Source organism: Grammomys surdaster, unplaced genomic scaffold, assembly GCF_004785775.1.
Source record: "Grammomys surdaster isolate TR1022 unplaced genomic scaffold, NIH_TR_1.0 264, whole genome shotgun sequence".
Classification (NCBI taxonomy): domain Eukaryota; kingdom Metazoa; phylum Chordata; class Mammalia; order Rodentia; family Muridae; genus Grammomys; species Grammomys surdaster.
This window is the reverse complement of record NW_021604705.1, coordinates 6,347,441-6,368,829: the sequence shown is the minus strand read 5'-3', so window position 1 is coordinate 6,368,829 and position 21,389 is coordinate 6,347,441. Positions and strand designations below refer to the sequence as shown.

Here is a 21,389-nt window from a genome sequence, read left to right as displayed (position 1 = left end):
GGGGGGGGGGTAGATAGAGGTTACATCCACAGAGAAGAAGGAGGAGGGTCGAGGGGATTGGGGGTTCCAAGGGGGTGGTGGGGGATGGGGTAAGGGGACAACATAGGAAATGTAAATAAATCATCCAATAAAAAAAAATCAACAAATGTAAAAAACAAAAAAAATTGTACATTTTTAAAAATACATATTTAGTCAAGTCTCAACTTGCTATACAAAATTATCATTTTAGAATATTTTTAATTTTGATGTTAATGTCGTAGCTTCTGACTAATAGAGCTAATATCAGATTTTTATTTCCCTATAAAATTTTCCTTGTCTGTGTCTGAGAATAATGATCCAGATAGAAACATGGAGTCAACAGAATACAAGGCTCATCAAAATCTTGAAACACTCTAAGAAAACAGATTCCAGTGTACAGTGTGAATCAAGTATAGCATATTCTACTTTTATATTTTTAATCTTAATTGTTATTGTTTGGGTGTTTTATCTGCACATGTGTCATGTGTGTCTGGGTAAATGTGGGTGTGGTGACTGTAGGGGTCAGAAGAGGACACCAGATCCCCTGGAACTAGCATTAGAATAGGTTATGAGACACCTGTGGGACTTGAACCACAGAGCTTTGCAAGGGCTAGCAGTGCCCTTAAACAAGAAGCCGTCTCTGCAGCCCTTCAGAGTATATTTCTAAACATCAGAAGGAATTCCAAGTTTTATCAGTTTACGTAGAATATGATGTCTCTACAAATTATAGCTTTTTATTTTCTTCAAGGAGAAATGAGAGTTGATGGTCATGAGAAATGAGCATATATATGATCAACTGAAAATATACATTGAAAATGTAATAATAGCATCTGGTTCACAGGGACCCTCAGAGCCTCTCAATACTGAGAACTCTTAGGTCATTTGTTAGATATGAAGAATTGCTTCCATTAAGTTTATTTATAGGAATTCTCATATTCTCATATTGTTGCAGTTCTGAAATACTTTGACAAGGGCATCGTTTTCAAATGTAAATAATTCAGAAAAGCATACTTCTTCATTGTAGCAAGAGAGGTCTTAGGGCAACTCATTTACTTATTCTGAATTAAACTGCAGCATATGTCACATAGCATGATCTTTCTGCATTCTTTCAATGTACATGTTTAGTACAGTTTGAGCTGATCAGACTATAGTTTATATTTTAGCATAAGGAGAATGTAGGTAAGTGGGGAACAGAGAGAGAGAGAAAGAGAGAGAGAGAAGGAGAGGGAGAGACAGAGACAGAGACAGAAGACAGAGAGACAGAGAGAAAATGTATAATAAAAATTTAAATAAATAACTTTAGATTGAGTTTTTGCTACTATGGATAACAAAAAATGTAAAATAAGCATACAACAACCACACACATACACACACACACACATACATAAAATTCTCTAGGTTATTTCATGTAGTGAGATAGAAAATTGACATATTTTAAAATAGTTGATTTTCTTTGGCTATGTTTTTATAAAGCCATTATAAACTTCTATTTTCTGAATGCTAAATGCCACCATAAAAATCACTCTGTTTCAATTATTTGTAGATGTTTGAGTTTTCATCATAAGACACAAGTACTTCATGGCATCTGCAGTTATTTTAGAATAAGATTACCAAAAATATCGTGTCTTGAAATTCAGGATCATTTCTCCAAATACCAGCTGATAGATTTGGCAAGGCATAGTGTATAAAGAAATGCTAAAGAATGTATGGAAGTTGAAAACTACATTTTAAATCACCATGGCTGACACCTCATGTCTGTGTCAAAGATAATTACCAACTAGCGTGGACACAAAGGAGGAGTTGGGGTCAAAAGGACATCTGCCCCTTCCTCTCTCAGATCTGTGTGACTCCAGGTGAAACAGGGGGTCCTGGAAAGAAAACAGAAAGACATTGTAAAGGTGCCAATTGTGATAAGAGTTTAATTGCTCACATAAAACACAGGAAAGTTAGGTCTCTAACAACTTACATAGTCTCATCAAGACCCTGATAACAGGAAGATATGTAGTTACACAGTGCATTTTATAAATAAGCAAAGACTTGACAGATCCTCATGCACACTCACTGTTGTCAGAGGGGAAGAGAGAAATTAGCAGGTTTTCTCAGTCAGTGAGATAATGTTAGCTACACTGAGATAAGCCAGTTAAATAGTCCAAAGAAGAAAACTAAATGAAGAAGGCACTGAAAGAGATTCAGTGATAAAAGGAGAATTGAGGTTTTTATCCCTAATGTGGCTTATTAATTTTTAGAATAATTTGGAAAAGTGTAAGAATAAAATTTACTACCAACAGTTTAGAATATTTATTTTAATAATTTTCATCATATGTTATTTTTAAATATTCAATACTGATAGTTTAGAAAGATTAGCTCATAACTTATTCATTTCAATGTACATTTATGTTAATGTCATATTTTATTCAGTATTTTGTTTTTAATTTGTAATATGTCTTTACATTAATAGATAATTAAATATTTCCACAAAAATACTATTATACAATTGGCTTCTATTTCATAAATATATTTACAGAAAATGTATATATATATATACATATATATATTCCAGCAAGTCTGCCATAAGTGATTTGGGTACAAGAAAGGAATATAGGAAAGTAGCAATAATACCAACTGTGGAAACTTTTGTAGAAAAGAGTAATTTTCAGTAGAAAATTCTGTTAATAAGGACTGCAGAGTCTTCGGTGAGCAGTAAGTCCACATCCACAGCAGGGGACCACAGTTGGATACGCTTTTCTTAAGCTTCACCTTGAGTTACCAGTTCCCCCATTCCCTCCTGTGCCCTGTTCTATATGTTGCCTTTCTACCTGTGTGGTGGCCTAAAATCACTATCCTGACTTTTCTATTCCAAAACCCTTCCAGTAAATGCTGAGCTCATTTGACCCCTATGACCCCTATTCTTGTCTTTGAATCTGAAACACTGTAGAACAGCCTAGAGGTGTGGCCCTGTAGGGTACAGCAGGAATGTGTTCTTGTTCCGCTGTTTTCCACAACTTAGAAGACAGTATAGATGGCAGTAAATTGGAAGAATCTTCTTTAAGTGTTCATGGAAAATAATTTTCAAAGGCAAGAGAAAAAATTGGCCAACTGAGAAGGAATTGTAGATCTTACAAGCTAATTTTGGTGTTGAGAGTTTCATACAAATTTGCAGAGCAAACCCAGAGCACTCCGTGCAAGTTAACAAGTGTGTGAGTGTGAGTTTTGCCTGCCCCTCCAAGTCCCGTCACTTTGTGAAGTATTTGAGAAAACAAATAGCAAAAAGCATATACATTTTAAAGGTATAGAAAACTCATAAAGAAAATATTGAGATGTTTGCTAATGTCAAAATCTTGTATAGGTTAAACCTCTGTAATACTTACCTTCTCATCTCAAGCTGCTAATCAGGTTACTGTCTCTAAAAGATAGTACTAGACACTAGCACAAACACTGAAGGTGTTGGAAAGTGTACAAAGAAGAGGGCTGATGTGTTTGAGGAAGGATCACACAGTGAGTTTAAAATTCACATGAGTGAAAGAAATAGAAAATGCAAAGGAGATAGTCATTCAAAAATCCTAGATTTGTTGAACAGGGGGTAATGACGTTAAAATTTCTTTAAAATTTTGTGAGTTTTCCCATCACATAGGTTCTTGAGACTTACACTGAATTTTGGATTTCAGCACATGTCTGATCAACCAAGAAACCCATAGCCCTGTCATTTTGAAAACAATTTGGTGAATGCATGATCATGCTGGAATGTTCGTCCTATGAGAGGCACATCAATGCAACATCTACCCGTCAGAGGCTGTGAGAAGACGGAGACTCGTTAAATCAAATTCCACAGCAAGAAGACATGAATACTAACACTGAATCCTAATATAGTCTTAGACATCAGTATCTCATGCTGGACAACATTCAGAAGGACCTTGACTAAAATCACTTCCCCCTTTTTTCATGCAGATTTCATATTTATTTGATCAATGGCAAAAACCTAGGTCAACATTGCTTATGTTAAAATAGTAAATAAATTAAACTTCTTTATTTGATTCCACCTCTCTAATAAAAGTCTATATTCTTCTAATCCTAAAAGTTTATACAATTTATCATTTCAGTTTTGAAAACAAATAGGTTTGCAACTTCTCTAATGAAAATGCCATTGTTTGTTTTCTGTTTTTTGTTTGTTTTCACACTACTGCTCAGAATGTGGGAAACCTTCTTGCAGAATGTTAATATAGGTGCTCCAAATATTCTTTATGTTAATTACAGTATAGTACATCTTTAAAAAAATATTATATCTGCTTTTACCTTTCTTTTTGAGGTACTGAATCAGATAAAGTCATAACAATATGCTCACTTTTTTGTCACAAGGGCTATTATAATAAACTTGTTAAATACCCAATAGTAAAAGCAAGTTAAGGACTCAGTTTACTGTAATGACCTGAGTTGTGAAGTAAGCCTCTGACCATAGGCAGCATTGTCTGAAGTCATAATTTCATCTCCTTTCAAGTATCAGCTTCATCACCACCTCTCAGCTGCCTATGAAATGTATAAGTGGCTGTCAGACATTTTGCCTAAGTAAGTTATCTGTACTCACAGGCTTTCTGACAGTTTAGAGCAGTTAAAAGTTAAAGCAGGAATAATTCAGAAATAAAAATTGTCACATACAAAGTCAATGATGCTTTATGACATAAAACAATTTTTGTGTGTGGTTAAGGCTGAATAGCCCTAAAAAGAATTTGCCTCTTTAATGGACACACTGAAAATAACCTAATTTTAAACCCATCAGTCTGCTGATAGCAAATGTAAAATTCCTAATAAATAAACCAGGAGAGGGATCATTTAAGAAGGCGCATCCCATCGGCTCTACTATTAATAGAAATGTCACAATTTTGTTCCAATTTTATATCTTCTCTGAGACTTTTCATTATGTCTTCTGAAATAACACAGTTGCAATCAATTTGTAGTAAGTGTCTCAATCTCTTTTCTATAACTAAGTCACTGATACTGTAACAGACAGAAAAATGGAGACACCGAATTCTCGTCTTGCTTAATCCCTAGACCAACACTAGCAAAGACATTTTGCAGATGGCACAACTTAAGGATGTTGAGATGTGTTGACTACCTGATGTTCTAAATGGATATAATGTAATCACATATGCCCTGACAAAGGAGATTTGATGATGAAAAACAGGATTATCCAATTAAATTTATGATAGGTGAAGTGAGGACCACCAGTGCCTGCTCTGAAGATGGACAAATGGGGTAGTAACAGTTCACAGTTGATCTCTCGAAGCTGCTGATGACGATGAAGTCAGTTCCCAATTGGTCAGTCCACCTGACATCTCAGTTCTTACCTAGTAAGATGCAGTTTAGATTTTTCACTTCAAGAATTGTGAACTAGAACATATGGTGATTTCTGCCATGAAACCTATGACTATTTGCTACAATAGCATTGAAAAAGTTGTACAGCTGCCAAGAGAACAGTGGTGCTTGCCTGTCTATTTTCCTTCTGTCTATTCATTAGCCTCATGTCTTTTTTTCCAGATTCTCCTATCTGTAAACCTAGCTTTCATGGTATTAAGTCTAATCTCCTAATGACAATGGAGAATATCATGAATGATTCATGGCACTCAAGACTGTGGGACAGTGGACTGTGCCAGAAAACTCAGTAAGGTTGAGTGGGTTCAGAGTCCCCGGCATCCAGGCACCCACCTGAGATGATAGGTGGCTCATTTCTCCCTAGCAGATTCCTCGCCTGGAACACATGACACACTTCCCATATAGGAAACAGGACCTAAGCCGGGCGGTGGTGGCGCACGCCTTTAATCCCAGCACTTGGGAGGCAGAGGCAGGCGGATTTCTAAGTTCGAGAGTTCGAGGCTAGCCTGGTCTACAGAGTGAGTTCCAGGACAGCCAGGGCTACACAGAGAAACCCTGTCTCGAAAAACCAAACCAAAAAGAAAAAAGAAAAAAAGAAGAAGAAGAAGGAAACAGGACCTATGGTCATGTAGCCCAGAAAAGAGTTTTCCACACTAACGATGTATCTAGAGGCCCTGGGGGATTGGCCAGTAAGTTTTCATTTCTGCAAAAGATATTTAATCTCTGGTCCACCCTGAGAAGGTGGAAATGCACCCATTTTTTACCATGAACAATCAATAAACAGTTTGGAACCAAGGACATTCTCTTTCATCAGGAATCTCCATGAAGAGCATGAGAAGGCCGAAAGCCTTTGCCTAAAAGAGCCTTGGTGCCTAAGCTTCCCGCAGAAGGCCCCTCCCTGTGCTCACAGATAACTACCACTAAGTTAAAGACTTCTACCCACGAGCTAAGCCAGAGTTCCCCATCCCCCCACGCCCAGGCTCATCCTCAACCTGCCAACATCCTCTGTTCTCTGCTGCTCCTCAACTGTCAGCAGCATATGGGAGTCCAGAAGTCTATGGACCCACTCTGTTCCCAAGTCCCTGCGAACCAGTGACATCTGGATGTCCAAGAGTTTGGGAGCCCTCTACCCCACACCAACAGGCTCCTTGTCGCAGGGCCATGGACCCCCGACCCTTCCTTCCCAACCGGACTCCATGCAGATTCCAGCCATGACTGGATGCCTGGGAGCTTAGGAACCCCTAGCTTCAGCCTCCTACATCCTAGGCTGCGTTTTCCATCTCTGACGGTGTGTATAGGTGCTCTTTACTCCAGCCAGTGCAGAGTAAATGCAGTCTGGCGCTCCATGTTTCATCTGCCCAACACCCCAGCGGCATGGCAAAACTCGGACCCACGAAGACTACAGTGAAAAGAGATGAGTCAAGAAGGAAAAAACAGAAACATAGTAAGTCACAATAAGATAGACATAGTAAGTTCTGGGGTCTTGCTGCAGGGACCATCAATAATGACAATTGAAAATATTCTTCAACAATCTGGAAGAAAGAATTTTCAGTGTTCCCACCATAAAGAAACATAATAAGTATTTGAGGAGATTATACATTTGTTCTGATTAGTACATTTCATAATATGTGCTCATATTCAGGCATCATATGAAATCCTTAAATATGTCTAATTTTACATGCTACATACAGTAACATTTTAAAGAACAATAAAACAAATTTATCTATAATTGATCTGCATTCAGGATAGCACAATTAACATCAATGAAGAATTTAAAGGTTTCAAGTATTGAAAACTAATCTGTCACTGAAATGCATGACTTGGGCCAAACCTGTGAAATTGTAACTTGTTTCCCTAGAATTTCTCTTTAAAGTCTGTTCTAGCAGCTATTTCTCTGGTCAGCAGACTACCTAGTAACTTCTGCAGAAAACTGGCTTTCACCATTTATGTTACGAGGTAAAAGATTTTTTTTTCAAGTTCTTTACATGTTAGCGTTTAAGCCTGGTACAGAGATGGAACTGAACATGGTGGAAGCACCTTATTGTCATCAGACTTAAATACACAATTATCCTTCATATTCACTGTCCCCTCCTTAGCATCCTCGCCTGCTCTCTGGAACTTATTTGTCTCACTCCTTTCAGAATTATCATCCTGATTTTAACACAGCTTCACAGATAGTCTACACCACCTGCTTCTCAGACCTTTGCTCTGCTAAGGAACTTTTCTTTCTGAAATGTGAATTTCTTCTTATCAGCTCCCAACTTGATCTCTTCTGCTGACTTCACACACACACTCAGAAGTCCTGAGGCCTTTGGTTTTCACACACAGTGCTGCATACTGGAGTGCTTCTCCTCGCACTTTCTTCTCTAGGTTGTGTACCAGCTATCCTGAAGAACTTCTAAGGATTTTTTTTTTTTAGCTCAACAGTGGATTTGGGATAATCTTGCCCATATGTTATCAAGAACTGAGACTCCCCTTTGCAACTCAGGATTCCCTATCTGATCCCACTGCTTATCATAATGCTCTTTTACCTCCTGCCCGTAGCATTCTACAGTTTTTTATACACCAATATTAAAAAAAAACATATTAATCTACTTGTCTTTTTCCTTTAAAGGACTAGGGGCTTGAGGAAATGTTCCAACTGCTATCTTTGAATTTCCTATGTCAAATAAATAACTGGCACCAAGTACATGCTTCAGAGCTGTTTATAGTGTCTGACTCAACGCTGCCCGTTCAGGAGTCAATTTCCCGATCTGGTTTCTTCATAATACACGTCCAAAATAGCATATAAAACATAGGTGTGATTTTATGTGTTTATCTAAAATTAGACCATCTGTACATTGGGCATTCTTAATGTGGCTGTCTATAAATGCCTATAAATATGGTCCTATTTTTCACTGCATTAGTAGGTATTGGCTTTCATTGTGGGCTTGATTAGGTGGCTAAATCAATGAAAGAGCAAATAGGTATGTTCTTCCTTGCCCTGGGTAGTCGACAAAGATAATGCGTTTTACATATGTTTTTACACCTTATGATGTGGGCTTTCCAAGATTAATGAGTTAAACTTGAAGTGAATAGATAAGAAGTGAGTCGTGCAGATAGTAAAATGAAATTATAAACAAGATAGAGGAGTTGCACAGATTACTTATGCTATCCCCAGAGACTCTGTTGAAGACAGCTTGTAGTCGTTTGCAGTTCGTATGAGTGTAACACAGAGGGCAATAATTATCACTCAAAGTATCCTCTCCCTGTCTTCTCTCCCTTGCCCTCTCCCTCCACTCATTGTTTTGATGATGACCGCTGAAGACATTGAGTATACCTTCATCAAACAACTGATGTGATGGTAGTTTTTATTTGATTAATTGTTCGTTTTGATCATGACCTTAAAGTAGAAGCTTTTTTAGCCTGATTAAGGTGACAGAAAAACCACACTGAGCTAAGTCATCTTTACTCTCTCAGCTCACTATAGTAATTTTTAATATGGCAAAGAGTACTAACATCATGGTGGTAACAAGCAGTTTCCAAATTTTAACTGCTTTGCTGGTATTATTCAGATTACCTCAAGTTTTAAAATTACATCATTTGCTATTGTTGTGATAAAAGATATATATATATATATATATATATATATATATATATTATACATATGTATTATATATATATATATGTGTGTGTGTGTGTGTATTGTCTTTACCATAACCATAGCAAATAATGTAAATATATACATCACAATAAAAACATATATTGATAATCAAGTAATATCACTTTCTGCCATGAAATTCAGTCAATAAACCAGAGAGCTTGAGGCATAGAGCCGTTGTCAGTGACCCCTAAGCAATCAGGTTCACGGTTCAAGCAATGTGTGATTCTGGAGTTTAACCTTATTGAAGGATTTGGTCACTACTTACACTAGCTTTTCATTATCTGTGTTTTAACAGCTGGAGTTCAGTCTGAATGGGGTCCTTTAAATTTACAAGGAATCACCACTATTAGCATGTGGGCTATATTTTCTGCTTCAGTGTGATACAGACAATTTTTTTCATTGTGTTCTCCCACCATTGAAAACAAGCAGAACATCTAGCATAGTAATATGAGTAGACAGATATACATATACACCTCAAAAATATTTCTAAATATAAATGCTAGTTGTTTGCAGAATTTCTCTTTTTCAAATTGCAGCAGGCCCTTAGAACCCAGCTAGCCTAAAAGCTGAGGGATTTCAAGAACTGTAAGACATTACATGTCAGATAGTAAGTGTAATGTCAATTAAATAAAATGCTTTCAAATAGTAATTAGTTTCTTGAACTAATACCATCATGTTTCCTTTCTGTGTCACTTGGACATTCTCAGAGAAGTGAAGGGGGAAACCTGAAGCATATGAATACAGGAAAAATCTGACAATAATTTCGAGCTTTTGCTAACGTTGAGGGTAAGGCATTGGAATAGCTGAAGTTCCTTACATACCAGCAATGTTAATTCAGTACTTTCAATCATGAAAGTTACACCTTAACCCTTTTCATGAGAGGATGTGTATCATAAGTACATTTGTAGAATGGGTTACTCTACCATTTGTTTTTGCCCTTCTCACATGAAATTCAAACACTAACAAATATTTGAAATCTTTCCCAAACATAAAGAAGCAAGTGGGAAAAAGAAGTAAAACTGAATGAATGTTTAGACTTTAAAGTTAATAGTTCTGCCTTTTGATTCTATTCTTTTATTTTTTCCCTACTGATAATTTTTCATATTTATGTAGCACTTTAAAATGTAGAAGGAAATTTTTATTAAAATTTTTCTTGTTCCTTCCTCAAAGTAAGCACATGAAAGTCAGAAGGCACTCTTGGAAAATAGAAACCTTTCTACAGGACTCAGAAGCAATAGGAGGCTTTGCAATACTCAGAAAATATTTTCTATTCTATATTTATAATCATTTCAGTTTTCCTCATTTCTGTCATTGCAAACAAGAGGGTGTGTGTGTTGCTTTGCTGAACATCGCTGGGTATCTTTTAAGAGGTTCTCAATACATAACTGCAGTAGAAATGAATATTGTTTTTTTCAATTAAGAAAATATTTATCTCATCATTTGTTAGATATTTGCTCAAATGTTTATATTTAATTCAGTATTTTGGGAAGGGCTTGGAAACTTGCACTAAAATGGCACTTACAGCATTCATCATACAGGTATAACACATCTACGTCAAATTTTCTGGTTTTACACAAACATTCACTTTAGTCTATATTTGAAGTCAAAATTATCTTTCTTTGTGGTTCTCTCTTAATTATTTCCTAGAGTATTCATTTTCCCCTGCTTCTTGGTTTAACATCGTTATGACATTCCTGTGTCTGTACTCGTTTGTCCGTTCAAATTATTTTAAGATCCAGTTGGAGTCCCTTGCCTACTGGGCTTCTGTGGGACCATGTTCTTGGGCTGTACTCTGCTGTTCTCCAGCCTTCTGGAAGAGCTCAGCATCACAGTTCCTTCACTACAGACTTTCTCTGCATCCTCCCACAGAGATGCTTAGGAATTATTCTAAGTCCATTGGTCCATCTGCTCTCAAGCAAAACTAACCCCTAGGGTAGTAACCATGGCCTTTCTTTGATCCCAAATTTATTTCTCCTGATTCTTCCATCCAATCAACACTGGATTACCCTATCAGAATTATTACAAATTATTTTTGATAATACTTTCAGTTTCTGTATTGCAATTTTTTTCTGGAAACAGAATGCCACTATCCTTTTCTCTATTTACCCATAAGGAAGTGTTCTTTTAAAACAACTTTTTTGATATCCTGCAATGATTTTCTATGCAATTTTCTGCAGAGTCTATGTTACCTTTCCTGTAGTATTACATATACTCCTATGTGGTTGTACTTTACAGCATCTTTAATTGTCTATGGTCCACATATTCTATCAACATTGATATCAGGAAGCAAGAGGAATGTTGTTCCTCTTCACGTTTGTGAAGGAACACTAGCTATTTAAACATGTCAGGGCAAAATTTTTCTTAGCATGGTGATGTGTACACAATATCTCAGTGAGCCTAACATAAATACTGACCTCATAAGTCTGCTCTGGATATAAATATAATATTCTCTGTGTGTGTGTGTGTGTGTGTGTGTGTGTATTATAAATATATTAAACTTGCCTTAAGTAAGCAGTTAGAAACCATGTTATAATCAATATTGAATAACAATAGGGACTATGATTATTGGACTAAAAAGGACATTAAAGCTCAATAATATGTACTTGGGGAGGTTGCTTAAACTAATATAGTTATAAAGAAAACTGATTGTCTCAAAGGTTGCACAGAAGACACAGCTGGGCCACATCTGTCCAAAGTTTGACTTTTGCCCGTACTTTAGCTTTACTGATCTCAAATGCTTTATATCAACATTCTTACGAGTCCCTAACCTTCCTTCAACACACACAAAATATTATAGTCCTTAAAATGCTTTCTTATTAGTTTATAAATCTTTTTAAAATTAGCAACGATGGGAGCCTTTGCACCAGCAGTGCTCCCAGAAATTACGTACTTCTTGAAACACTTTTTGCAAGTACTTGTTAAAGTACAAGTACCTTCTTGTTCACCATAAGACACTGCAGAATTTTGGAAAATTCTTAGTTTTTTATGTATTCTTCAATATGTTCACAGTAATTTTCAGTTCACAATCAGATGCTATAAATTAGTTTAATGTACATATATATACACAACAGATTATAAAAATCATTTACAACAGTAGAATTTTGTAATTTTTGAACCCAACATTAATATTCTAATCAATTTATATCTTATTATTTTTTAATTCTAGTTATGACATTTATTTTTATGACATATTCATTGCATACTATCATTTCATGAAGACTACATGAGCTGGAATGCCAAAAACATACTAACTTGACAGAGTGATGTAAGAGTAAGCAAGCTTAGGAAGATAAACAGGCATACATAAGTGATGTTTGGGAAACTAGCCCGTATAGTCACATTTTAAAAGTTATACTTAGGAGAACAGCTTTTGGTGGGGAGAGAGGAAGGATAAATAACCATAAGAAGGTTTGAAATAGCCTTAGGTAATCATTATTCTATATTTCCTACAATTATATAAAATGTATGTGTGTGTGTGTGTGTGTGTATGTGTGTGTGTGTGTGTGTGTGTGTGTGTGTCCATTTTGCCTATAAAGTTGCACCACTTTAGGATACAATGACTAACTAATGGGAAAATGACTAACTAATGGGATTAAAAGAAATCCATCACTTATGGCTAACCAATCTATAAAGACTTCTTCCTTCCCATGAGCCATAGACTACTTACCAGAAAGCCTAGTGAGAGGCATGAGAATCCATCTTTAGAGTTGTTGGTAAGGAGAGTCTGAATGATTCCAAAAACATCATTAGGTTACTGCTATTACCCCGAACTGCCTTCAGGAAGTGGTCTCTATTATTGAATACGTGAATATGTGTATTTTGGAAAGAGGACCTAGGAATTAAGTTTTCTCTGCCCCGATGCTATGCAAGCTGACAAAGGAGGAATGTAATCAATAGTTCTACCCAGTTGTGATGCTTACAAACCACTGTAGTGACCAGTACAATAAGATATCCCTTATGGTACAACAGTGGCACTTACATGTTGGTAGTAACCAATAGCTGTCTAAGTGGATTTAAGCCCTTCTAAACAGGAAGAGAATCATGCCTAGTACTGTAAAAGTAGCCAGCTGGTTGCTGAGATCACAGATCTTGAAGAAGAACTTAACGTAGCCATTTTTCTAAGCTAGTAGAACTCTTAACTGCAGTCCTAATACTTACAAGTCTAGCTCTTACCCCTCATCAAACAAGCTTCTCTTGGAAGCTGAAGGAAGAACAGCATTACTGAAAGATACAACTGGTGAAAATACAGAAAACAGTTGTATTAGTTCATTTACAACACAATCCTTACATCTAAGTTTCAGATAGCATCACAGAAGAGTGATAGAGAATATACGGTCCAAGAGGACCAAGCTTTGAGAGCATCTTCTAGATGCGACAGGGAAGGTGCATACGTGATGTCTCAGCAATATGGCTGCCTAAACAAGACCTGAACAATAATAACACCAGCTGACATTCCCAATGTTGTTGGGGGAAATCTCACAGGATTCCACCTCTGAATGAGGAGCTAGAGACAATTAACAAGTGCTGAGAGAGGGAGGATTTGTCTTCCTGAGGAAGACTCTTATAATTGGTTATCCAATACCAGTAATCAACCCACAAACTATACACAAATAAGCAACACTAACAAAGTCGTTAGGAACCTTTCTATATTTAGTTGTATGTCTCTGTGCAAAACAATAATTTAAAAAAAGGTCCTTGAATTTGTGTGGAAAATGGGAGAGATTAGAGAGATTGAGAAAGAAAGGGAAATGATGTAATTATGTTTTAATTAAATAATTTTAAAAATCACAATTAAACAACTAGTTTTGAGATAAAGAAAACAAATGCAGTTTTTATTACTTGAAATACCAGCACAGTTTTCTTTCAATTATATTATCCATCTGATTCTGATTTATTTGTCTTATTATCACCTGTGTTTGATTTTGGAAAATGACTAACTAATGGGATAAAAAAATCTATCACTCATGGCTAACCAATCTATAAAGATTTCTGATCTGCAGCTTGAGTTGAAACAAAAACACCATTTCATAGTAAGACCCATAGGTAGATTATCTGGATTCTCTTTATGTAAACAAATGATGCAATATCGAAGCAGGTCTCTATGTATGCAACAGGAGAAGAAAACAAATGTCTATTATAACTGGTTTCATGGTCCAACTATCATCATTTCATTTACTGAGCAAAATACCATATTAACAATTACAATGGGCTACTTTTAAACAGTTTTAGATATATGGTTACTGTATACATAATTTGTAAAAATTATAGTTTTACAAAAATTACGTTTTTCAGTACAAGGTATTTAATTTCTCTATTCATAAGATAGCTGACAGGCAATACTGAATAACTGAATTGTAATGCGTCTGATTTTTATTAAATGTAAGATATACAAGAGTATTAACACCACATCTATATATACAATATGTGAATTACATATGCATAGCTATATATATGTATATACATATGACTAAATCATTTCTAGATGTTAATTTCTAACATAATATAGGAGGCTTATATAGGAAGCTAAGAATTACATATACATTCAAAAGTTTGACTATTGGTTTGATAAAATTATTCAGACATAAACACATGGCAAGAAAGTACTAATTTTAGCTCCAACTAAGTTACAAAATCTGGCTATTCTCTTCTGCCTGCTCTCCCTATGTACCATCCCTCAATTTGACTGCTCTACTGTTATTCTGACCATGCAGAATGAAGGGAAAAATCATAATTCCGTTTTTAGGACAAAGATGCTTTTTGTAAAATGATGAATATCTGCTTCTCATGAGGTCATACCCCTTTTTAGGATTCAGACAGTCTTCTAAACAACCCCAGTTCTGCACTCCCTGCCCCCCTTTACTTGGGCACATTTGAAAACTCCTCAAGGCTGGGTGCTACTATTGCATTGAGTCATACACAATCACAAAGGATCACAGTCCTGTGTGGGGAAGAAAGGGGCTGCTGGTAAAAGGAAAAATAAATCCGCCATCTGTGCAGTAGGGACAGGACAGCTGCATGGCAAAGTGTGCTTTCTGTAACAGTCGACTCGTCATTCAGCCTGGCTGAAACCACAGAGCTTTTGGACATAATAGTGTCAACAAAGAAAGTTAGAAAAAATAGGGCTAATGGACCAAGATGTTCATAATACTCAGAGGAGCCTTGATAAAAGGCCTCCTGGCTGTCTCTGAAGGAAAGAAGAAATATACAGAACAAGAAATGTGCCTATATTGAGCTATCTTATATTTGCATAAACTGTTATTCCCAAATTATTCTCTGATCCTCAAGAAATTAAATAATGTTCTCTAATATTAGGATTTACAGTCAAAGTCTATATCTGAAGCACGAAGCTCTGCTACAAGGACTGAATCTGAGCCTGAATTTCCAACCTTTCTCTTTGTTCTTAATTCCTCATTTTACCAAAGTATAAGAAAGTTATTTTAGTATGGAGACAGAATAATAACCTCCTTAATGCATTTCATTTTAAGGATTTATGTCTCTCTATATATTTACTAATCTTTCTGTACAGTTACTTCTCTTGCCACATATACATATTTATATCATATATATGATATATGAAAGAGATCGCTATATATATAATAGATTTATATAAACCTTTGACTTGAGTGAGCAGGGTCTTTCAGTAGAAGCATCTGATAAGTGGGTGAAGATCAAACAATGCAGAGTAGACATCTCATCTAATGACCACTCCACAATAGGTCAGCTTTTCGAATCAAAGAGTGCTCCACTCTGTGTACAACATTGTAATGTTATGCAAATGGTCATTTAATCATTTCTTCCAAGCACTTCACAAACACTAGGTGCTGCCCTATATTTTTCTCCTCTTCCCCACTTTGGTTGTGACAAGATACCACTATGTAGACCTAGCTAGTATTAAACTACACACGGAGACCTCCCTACCTCAGCTTCTTGAGGACTGGGATTAAAAGACATGTGCCACTATGCCCAGCTTACTTTCCTTTACTTTTGATAATAAGTACTAAATATAACAATTTAAATGTACAATGATCCTACAAAGAACATCAGAGAACAAAAGTGAACTCTGCATTGAACAGAAACCAAACTGAAATGATCAGATGAAGACTTCATGTCAATATCTCTTATAAAAGTCTTATTTAACTAAACTGTCATGTGAACATTTGAACTATTTTTGACCATGAGATTATGGTGGTTTGGCTTGAGAGTATGGGGGAATATTAGCAATATTATAAGATGATTTAATGAAAAAATAAAAACACCAGTTTGCTAAGATCCAATATTGGGAATACTTTCTCTGTCACTTCTCAACATTTAATTTAATGTATTACTATTACAATGCGATAGATAATTTTATCCTGAGTTTACAAATAAAGTTTCATCATTTCAGATCTATTAACAAATGTGTCCAAACTCACATGTACTAAGAGAAAGCTCTTAGTCACATGTACCTTAAACACACATATGATATCCTAGAAGAACAAATAAGTCATTTCGGTATAAATAGGAATGAAAGATTGAGGAAAGCAGCCACAATAAATACTGGTTGACTCAGCAAACACATATCACAAGATTAATAAGCAGGGGAGAACAAAGATCGAAGAGTGTAAAAAAGCCAGGCTGAAGGGGACACTGGCTAAGTGAGGTCAGGCATTTGGATTTCTTCCATCATGGCCCAGCAGAAACTCATAAATATGTGAAGAGACTTAATGATTAGCAAGATGAATTTGACATCAGAAATAATACGGGGGAAAGTATGTCATACTGATGGAACAATTGAGATAAGAATGATCCTGATGTGAAAAAGAAAAGAGAAATGGGTTGGATACAGTCGACTCAATGTACTTGGCAGAGCGAGGTTACAAATGAGATTACAGGCAGAAGCAGAAGGAAAACAAGCAGGGTGGATAGTAGTGAGGAATGGAAGAATGGGTTTGTAAGAAAATCACACTTTGAATATGTGATTGTCAGTTAAAGTGACAGCAGAAAAAGAATTTTGTGTCACAAGTAACAGTGGTGTTACACAGCTTTAATCGCAGCACCGAGGAGGAAGAGGCAGGCAGGTCTCTCTGAGTTCAAGGCCGGTCTGGTCTACAAATATAGTTCCTAGACAGCCAGGCCTACACAGAGAAACCCTGTCTCAAAAAACCAAAAAGAAAAAAAAATCAGATTTGTAAAGGGTGATCAAAGCAGAAGATATTACAGGAGAAAGTAAGAAATTACAAAAACAGCGGAGATGGTGATGTCAATGGCTGATATTTGAGCATATATTTTCCAAGTACCACTTCTAGGTACTTTATTGATCTTCATTCAGTTTCACTACAACTCTACTCGTCACACACTATTATAATTTTTGTTCAAACCAGGAGGGCACTGAATCACAAACAGATCAACTTGACCCAAATTAAATGACCCATTAGAGACCATAATATCTCTTTTAGAATTCTGCCATGAGGACCTATGGGAAATGGATATAAATAAATCCAGAGCTATATGCATAAAAATAGTCTTATGTGAGATTAAAAAAACATACCTATCTGTACACAGTAGTGTAAATAGACAGAGAGATGATAGATAGATAGATAGATAGATAGATAGATAGATGATTGATAGATAGATGATAGATAGATAAATAGATAGATAGATGATAGATAGATAGATGATAGACAAACAGACAGATAGATAGATAGATAGATAGATAGATAGATAGATAGATAGATGATAGATAGATAGATAGATAGATAGATGATAGGAGAGAGGGGATAGATACTAAATACTGAAAATATCTTGTACAATTTTGTGCAGATGAGATCTTCAATTTATTTCTATCCTTTGGGATCTTTGTAAAGGATGGTGGAACGAGTCCACTGTTTGCAGGTTACATTTGAATATAGAGTACAATATAGCGTACAAATAGACAAAAGCCGAAAATGATTTTCATTATTGTTTATAGATAAGTGCTGTTGAAGTCATATCAAATTTTCTGATGTTTTAACATCTCATTTCATAGAGCTCATATTATTCTTATTGTTTGAAGTAAAGACTAGTATATTCTGTTTTATTTTTATTTCATTATTTATTTATAAGCTGGCTAGTTTTATTCCAAGTTGGCACAAGCTAGTCATTTGGGAAGAAGGACCGGAATTCAGAAAATGAGTGGTCTTTTTGGCAAGCCTGAGGGGCATCTTCTTGATTGATGCTTGGTGTGGGAGGAGCCAGATCACTGTCTGGGGCCACCCCAGGTCATCTTGGATACTATGAAAAACAGGCTGAGAATGCTAAAAATGAGGAAACCAGTAACCACTGTTCCTCCACAGCTTCTGCTTCAGTTACTGCCTCCATGCCAGGCTCCTGCCCTGCTTGAGTTTCTATCCTGATTTACTTCCCATGATGGACTGTAATGAGGAAGTGTAAGGTGAAACAAACATATTTCCTCCCAAGCTGCTTTTTATCCTGGTGTTTTATCACAACAGAAACCCTAATAAAATTATTTGTTAATGCAATGCGAGGTGTGAATACCACAGAAAATGTGTGGAAGTCAAAGGCCAACTCATGAAAGCCAGTCCTCACCTTCTAACTTGTGTGTTCCAAGGTTTAAATTGAGTTAGTTCCTCAGGTTTGATGACCAGTGTTTTTATTCACTGAGCTATCTCACTAGCCCTAGTTTCACTTTCTTTTAAAATTGGGTTCATTATCATCCACCTTTAGCCTCCAATATGATTTCATTTGATGTGGAGAGTTGCTTCAGCCTCAGGATTCACTGATATTATTCGGACTTCACTAGAATATCCACAAGACCTGATTTTGTCTAGAAACAGGGTGAGTAACTTGTCATTCATCATCTCACTACCTCTAAGCTCCTTTCCGTTTCTTCTTTGCCATACTCCCCTGAAATTCTTATTATTACAGAAACACTTTATTCACCTAAAGAAATGAGAGTTTTAAGAAAATGCCAATAGTATTTGTTTCTTTACGTGTTTCTGTTTATTTGTGGGGTTTGGTGGGGTTTTTGTTTTGTTTTCTTTTCTTTTCTTTTGTTTTCTTTTCTTTTGTTTTCTTTTCTTTTTTATCTTTGGCCTTTCTGTGTTGGTGTAAGTTGCTACACACGGGTTAAGCTTCAGTTTGCGCCCATGTTAGATTTGTCCATGTCCTCATACTATTTTGTATCTAGATTAGCAAGTATATTGAATACACTGCCATCTTTTTGCTTGGCTCTTGGCTGGTGTTCCTGGAAAAGTCCTATGAATTGCTACACCGTCTACTCTTCCTGTGAGGAGACCACTGATTTGCTGCTTAATATTAGCTAAGGTTTGGGTTGATATCATATCTAATGAAATATCCATGAACTTGCCAAGACATGGTAGGTAGCATTGATCTCCTAGTATCTCATGCAAACTTTCTCTTTTGATAAAATTGTTTCACTCATTTCAATAAGATTAACAAGACACTGATTTTTTTAAAAAGAGTCATAGAGTAGATCATTTTTTGTATCATTCTAGATTGAATTGAGGCCATAAATGATAAAGGGAATTATGCAAGATCAGACAGACATGAAGAATATTAGTTGTACTAGGAAATTGAATATAGAAATGATCAAGAGCTGAGGAAAAACTTTATGAAAATATTATTAATGGAGGGAAGGGTAAGACTGAAGAATGTAGCTGCTAGGTGAGCAAATTTCCCTTGGTGTCACATGGTGACATGCTCACACAGCCTGTCAGTATGCCACTGTAGGCAATGGGAGTGAGAGAAGCCTGCCCCTCTCTAGTAACTAGTGTACTGGTAGCCTTTTGGCTTGTGTGGTTCTCTAGATACACAGACCCATAGCTCATGACCTCAGCATACGTGTGTGTGTGTGTGTGTGTGTGTGTGTGTGTGTGTATGTGTAATAAGGGTACGGTGTGAGAAACAGGAACTGGGATGAGCAAAGGCAAAGAACCTCAGGGCTTTCCACAGGGCCTTTATCAGAGTGGTCAGCTCTGAATTAATGTGGGAGAAGCTATGTCACAAGAACTCACTCAACACTGAAAAAAAAACCACAAGGGCTAAGCAAAGGTTAAGAGGTATTTTCTCCAGAAGCTTGGTGAAGGTATGTCCTTCTCCAGGCACCAGGAGAGCTTCTCCTCTCTAGAAGGTATCTCAGTGCCATAAGCTGATGCAACTTGTTCTTCAATGTGAAAAACAACTGATTAGGGACTGGTCTACAAGATTCTTCAGTGTTTGTCGAATAAGCTCATCATAGTAATGATGTCCTGTCACACTTGTCATAGTCTATGAAGTCAAAGCATGTTATACATTGTGCTCATTAGAAGGGTGTGAATGGCCTAAGGAAATAAGTCTTAGAAGACTGTGTTAGAATCTTAAAGTCCAGTCTTCCCCCCAAGTGCTTCATAGATGAACAAACTAAAGGAAATGACACAGGGTCCCCTTGAGGAGTGAATGAATAACCAAATTATGGTAGGTCTAGAACATGATGCACCAATCAACATTATAAGAACAGACTTTTGATATCTATAATTATTTCCATACATCAAAGGCTTTTATGCTACATGAAAGAAACTGGTGTCTAAGTTCATCTTCCATATGATTCCAATAAAATATCAACTTCAAAATCACAAAACTGTTAGGTCAATTACTCAGTGGTAGCCAGTGCCTGAGGGAGGTATAGATTTTAAGACTATAATCACATCAGTATTGATAGTTCCTGGTACCTATGAAAGGACAAAATTTAAAGTAAAGAAGAGATGAAGTTAGATATAAATTAAGTAACAATAATGAGAACAATAGTAAAAGTTTGAAAGAAGCAAGAAAATGTTCATATCCTCTTCTATTCCTGTAAGCAACAACTACCAGGAGGTCCTATCTCAAGACATCTACATTCAAGCGAGACTAACTATATTTAAATTATTTTGCTAATTTCCTGAAGACAATGATTATGTTATTGTGCCCTCATTTAACTATAATACGACTGCACCTTTAGCTTATTAAGTGAGACAAATTCACTCTTTCAAATTATCTTGATACATCCTCCATTTACTAAAAACTTCCTGCTATAATTCTAGAGCTTTTCAGATTTTTCTAGAATTTAATATGTTAATGATTATGACCCTTTATAACTAAATCTTCATTTTGTGGGATAACTTTTGAAACATTTGTTATGCATTATCAAAGACAGAAGGTTTATTGAATTATCCAGATAACCCAAAGCATATCAATAGTTTCTTTTTAAAAGCTGGTTTTCATCTCTTTCTAACTGATTCATGCTATCTCTTCTATCAGATTTTAGGTTTGCTGTGCAAAAGAAAGTTTGTTTTTTGTTTTGTTTTGCTTTGCTTTGCTTTGCTTTGCTTTGCTTTGCTTTGCTTTGCTT

At 36.1% G+C, this 21,389-nt stretch overlaps 1 protein-coding gene across 1 annotated transcript in view; it reads right to left on the bottom strand.

The window, feature by feature from the left end:
* The window catches only part of Sema3e (semaphorin 3E), a 230,035-nt gene that overhangs the window by 48,046 nt on the left and 160,600 nt on the right, over positions 1 to 21,389 (bottom strand). The window contains exon 5 of the mRNA XM_028776074.1: positions 1,793 to 1,886. Coding sequence (XP_028631907.1) covers positions 1,793 to 1,886 — 94 coding nt within the window. The remainder of the gene's footprint in view (positions 1 to 1,792; positions 1,887 to 21,389) is intronic.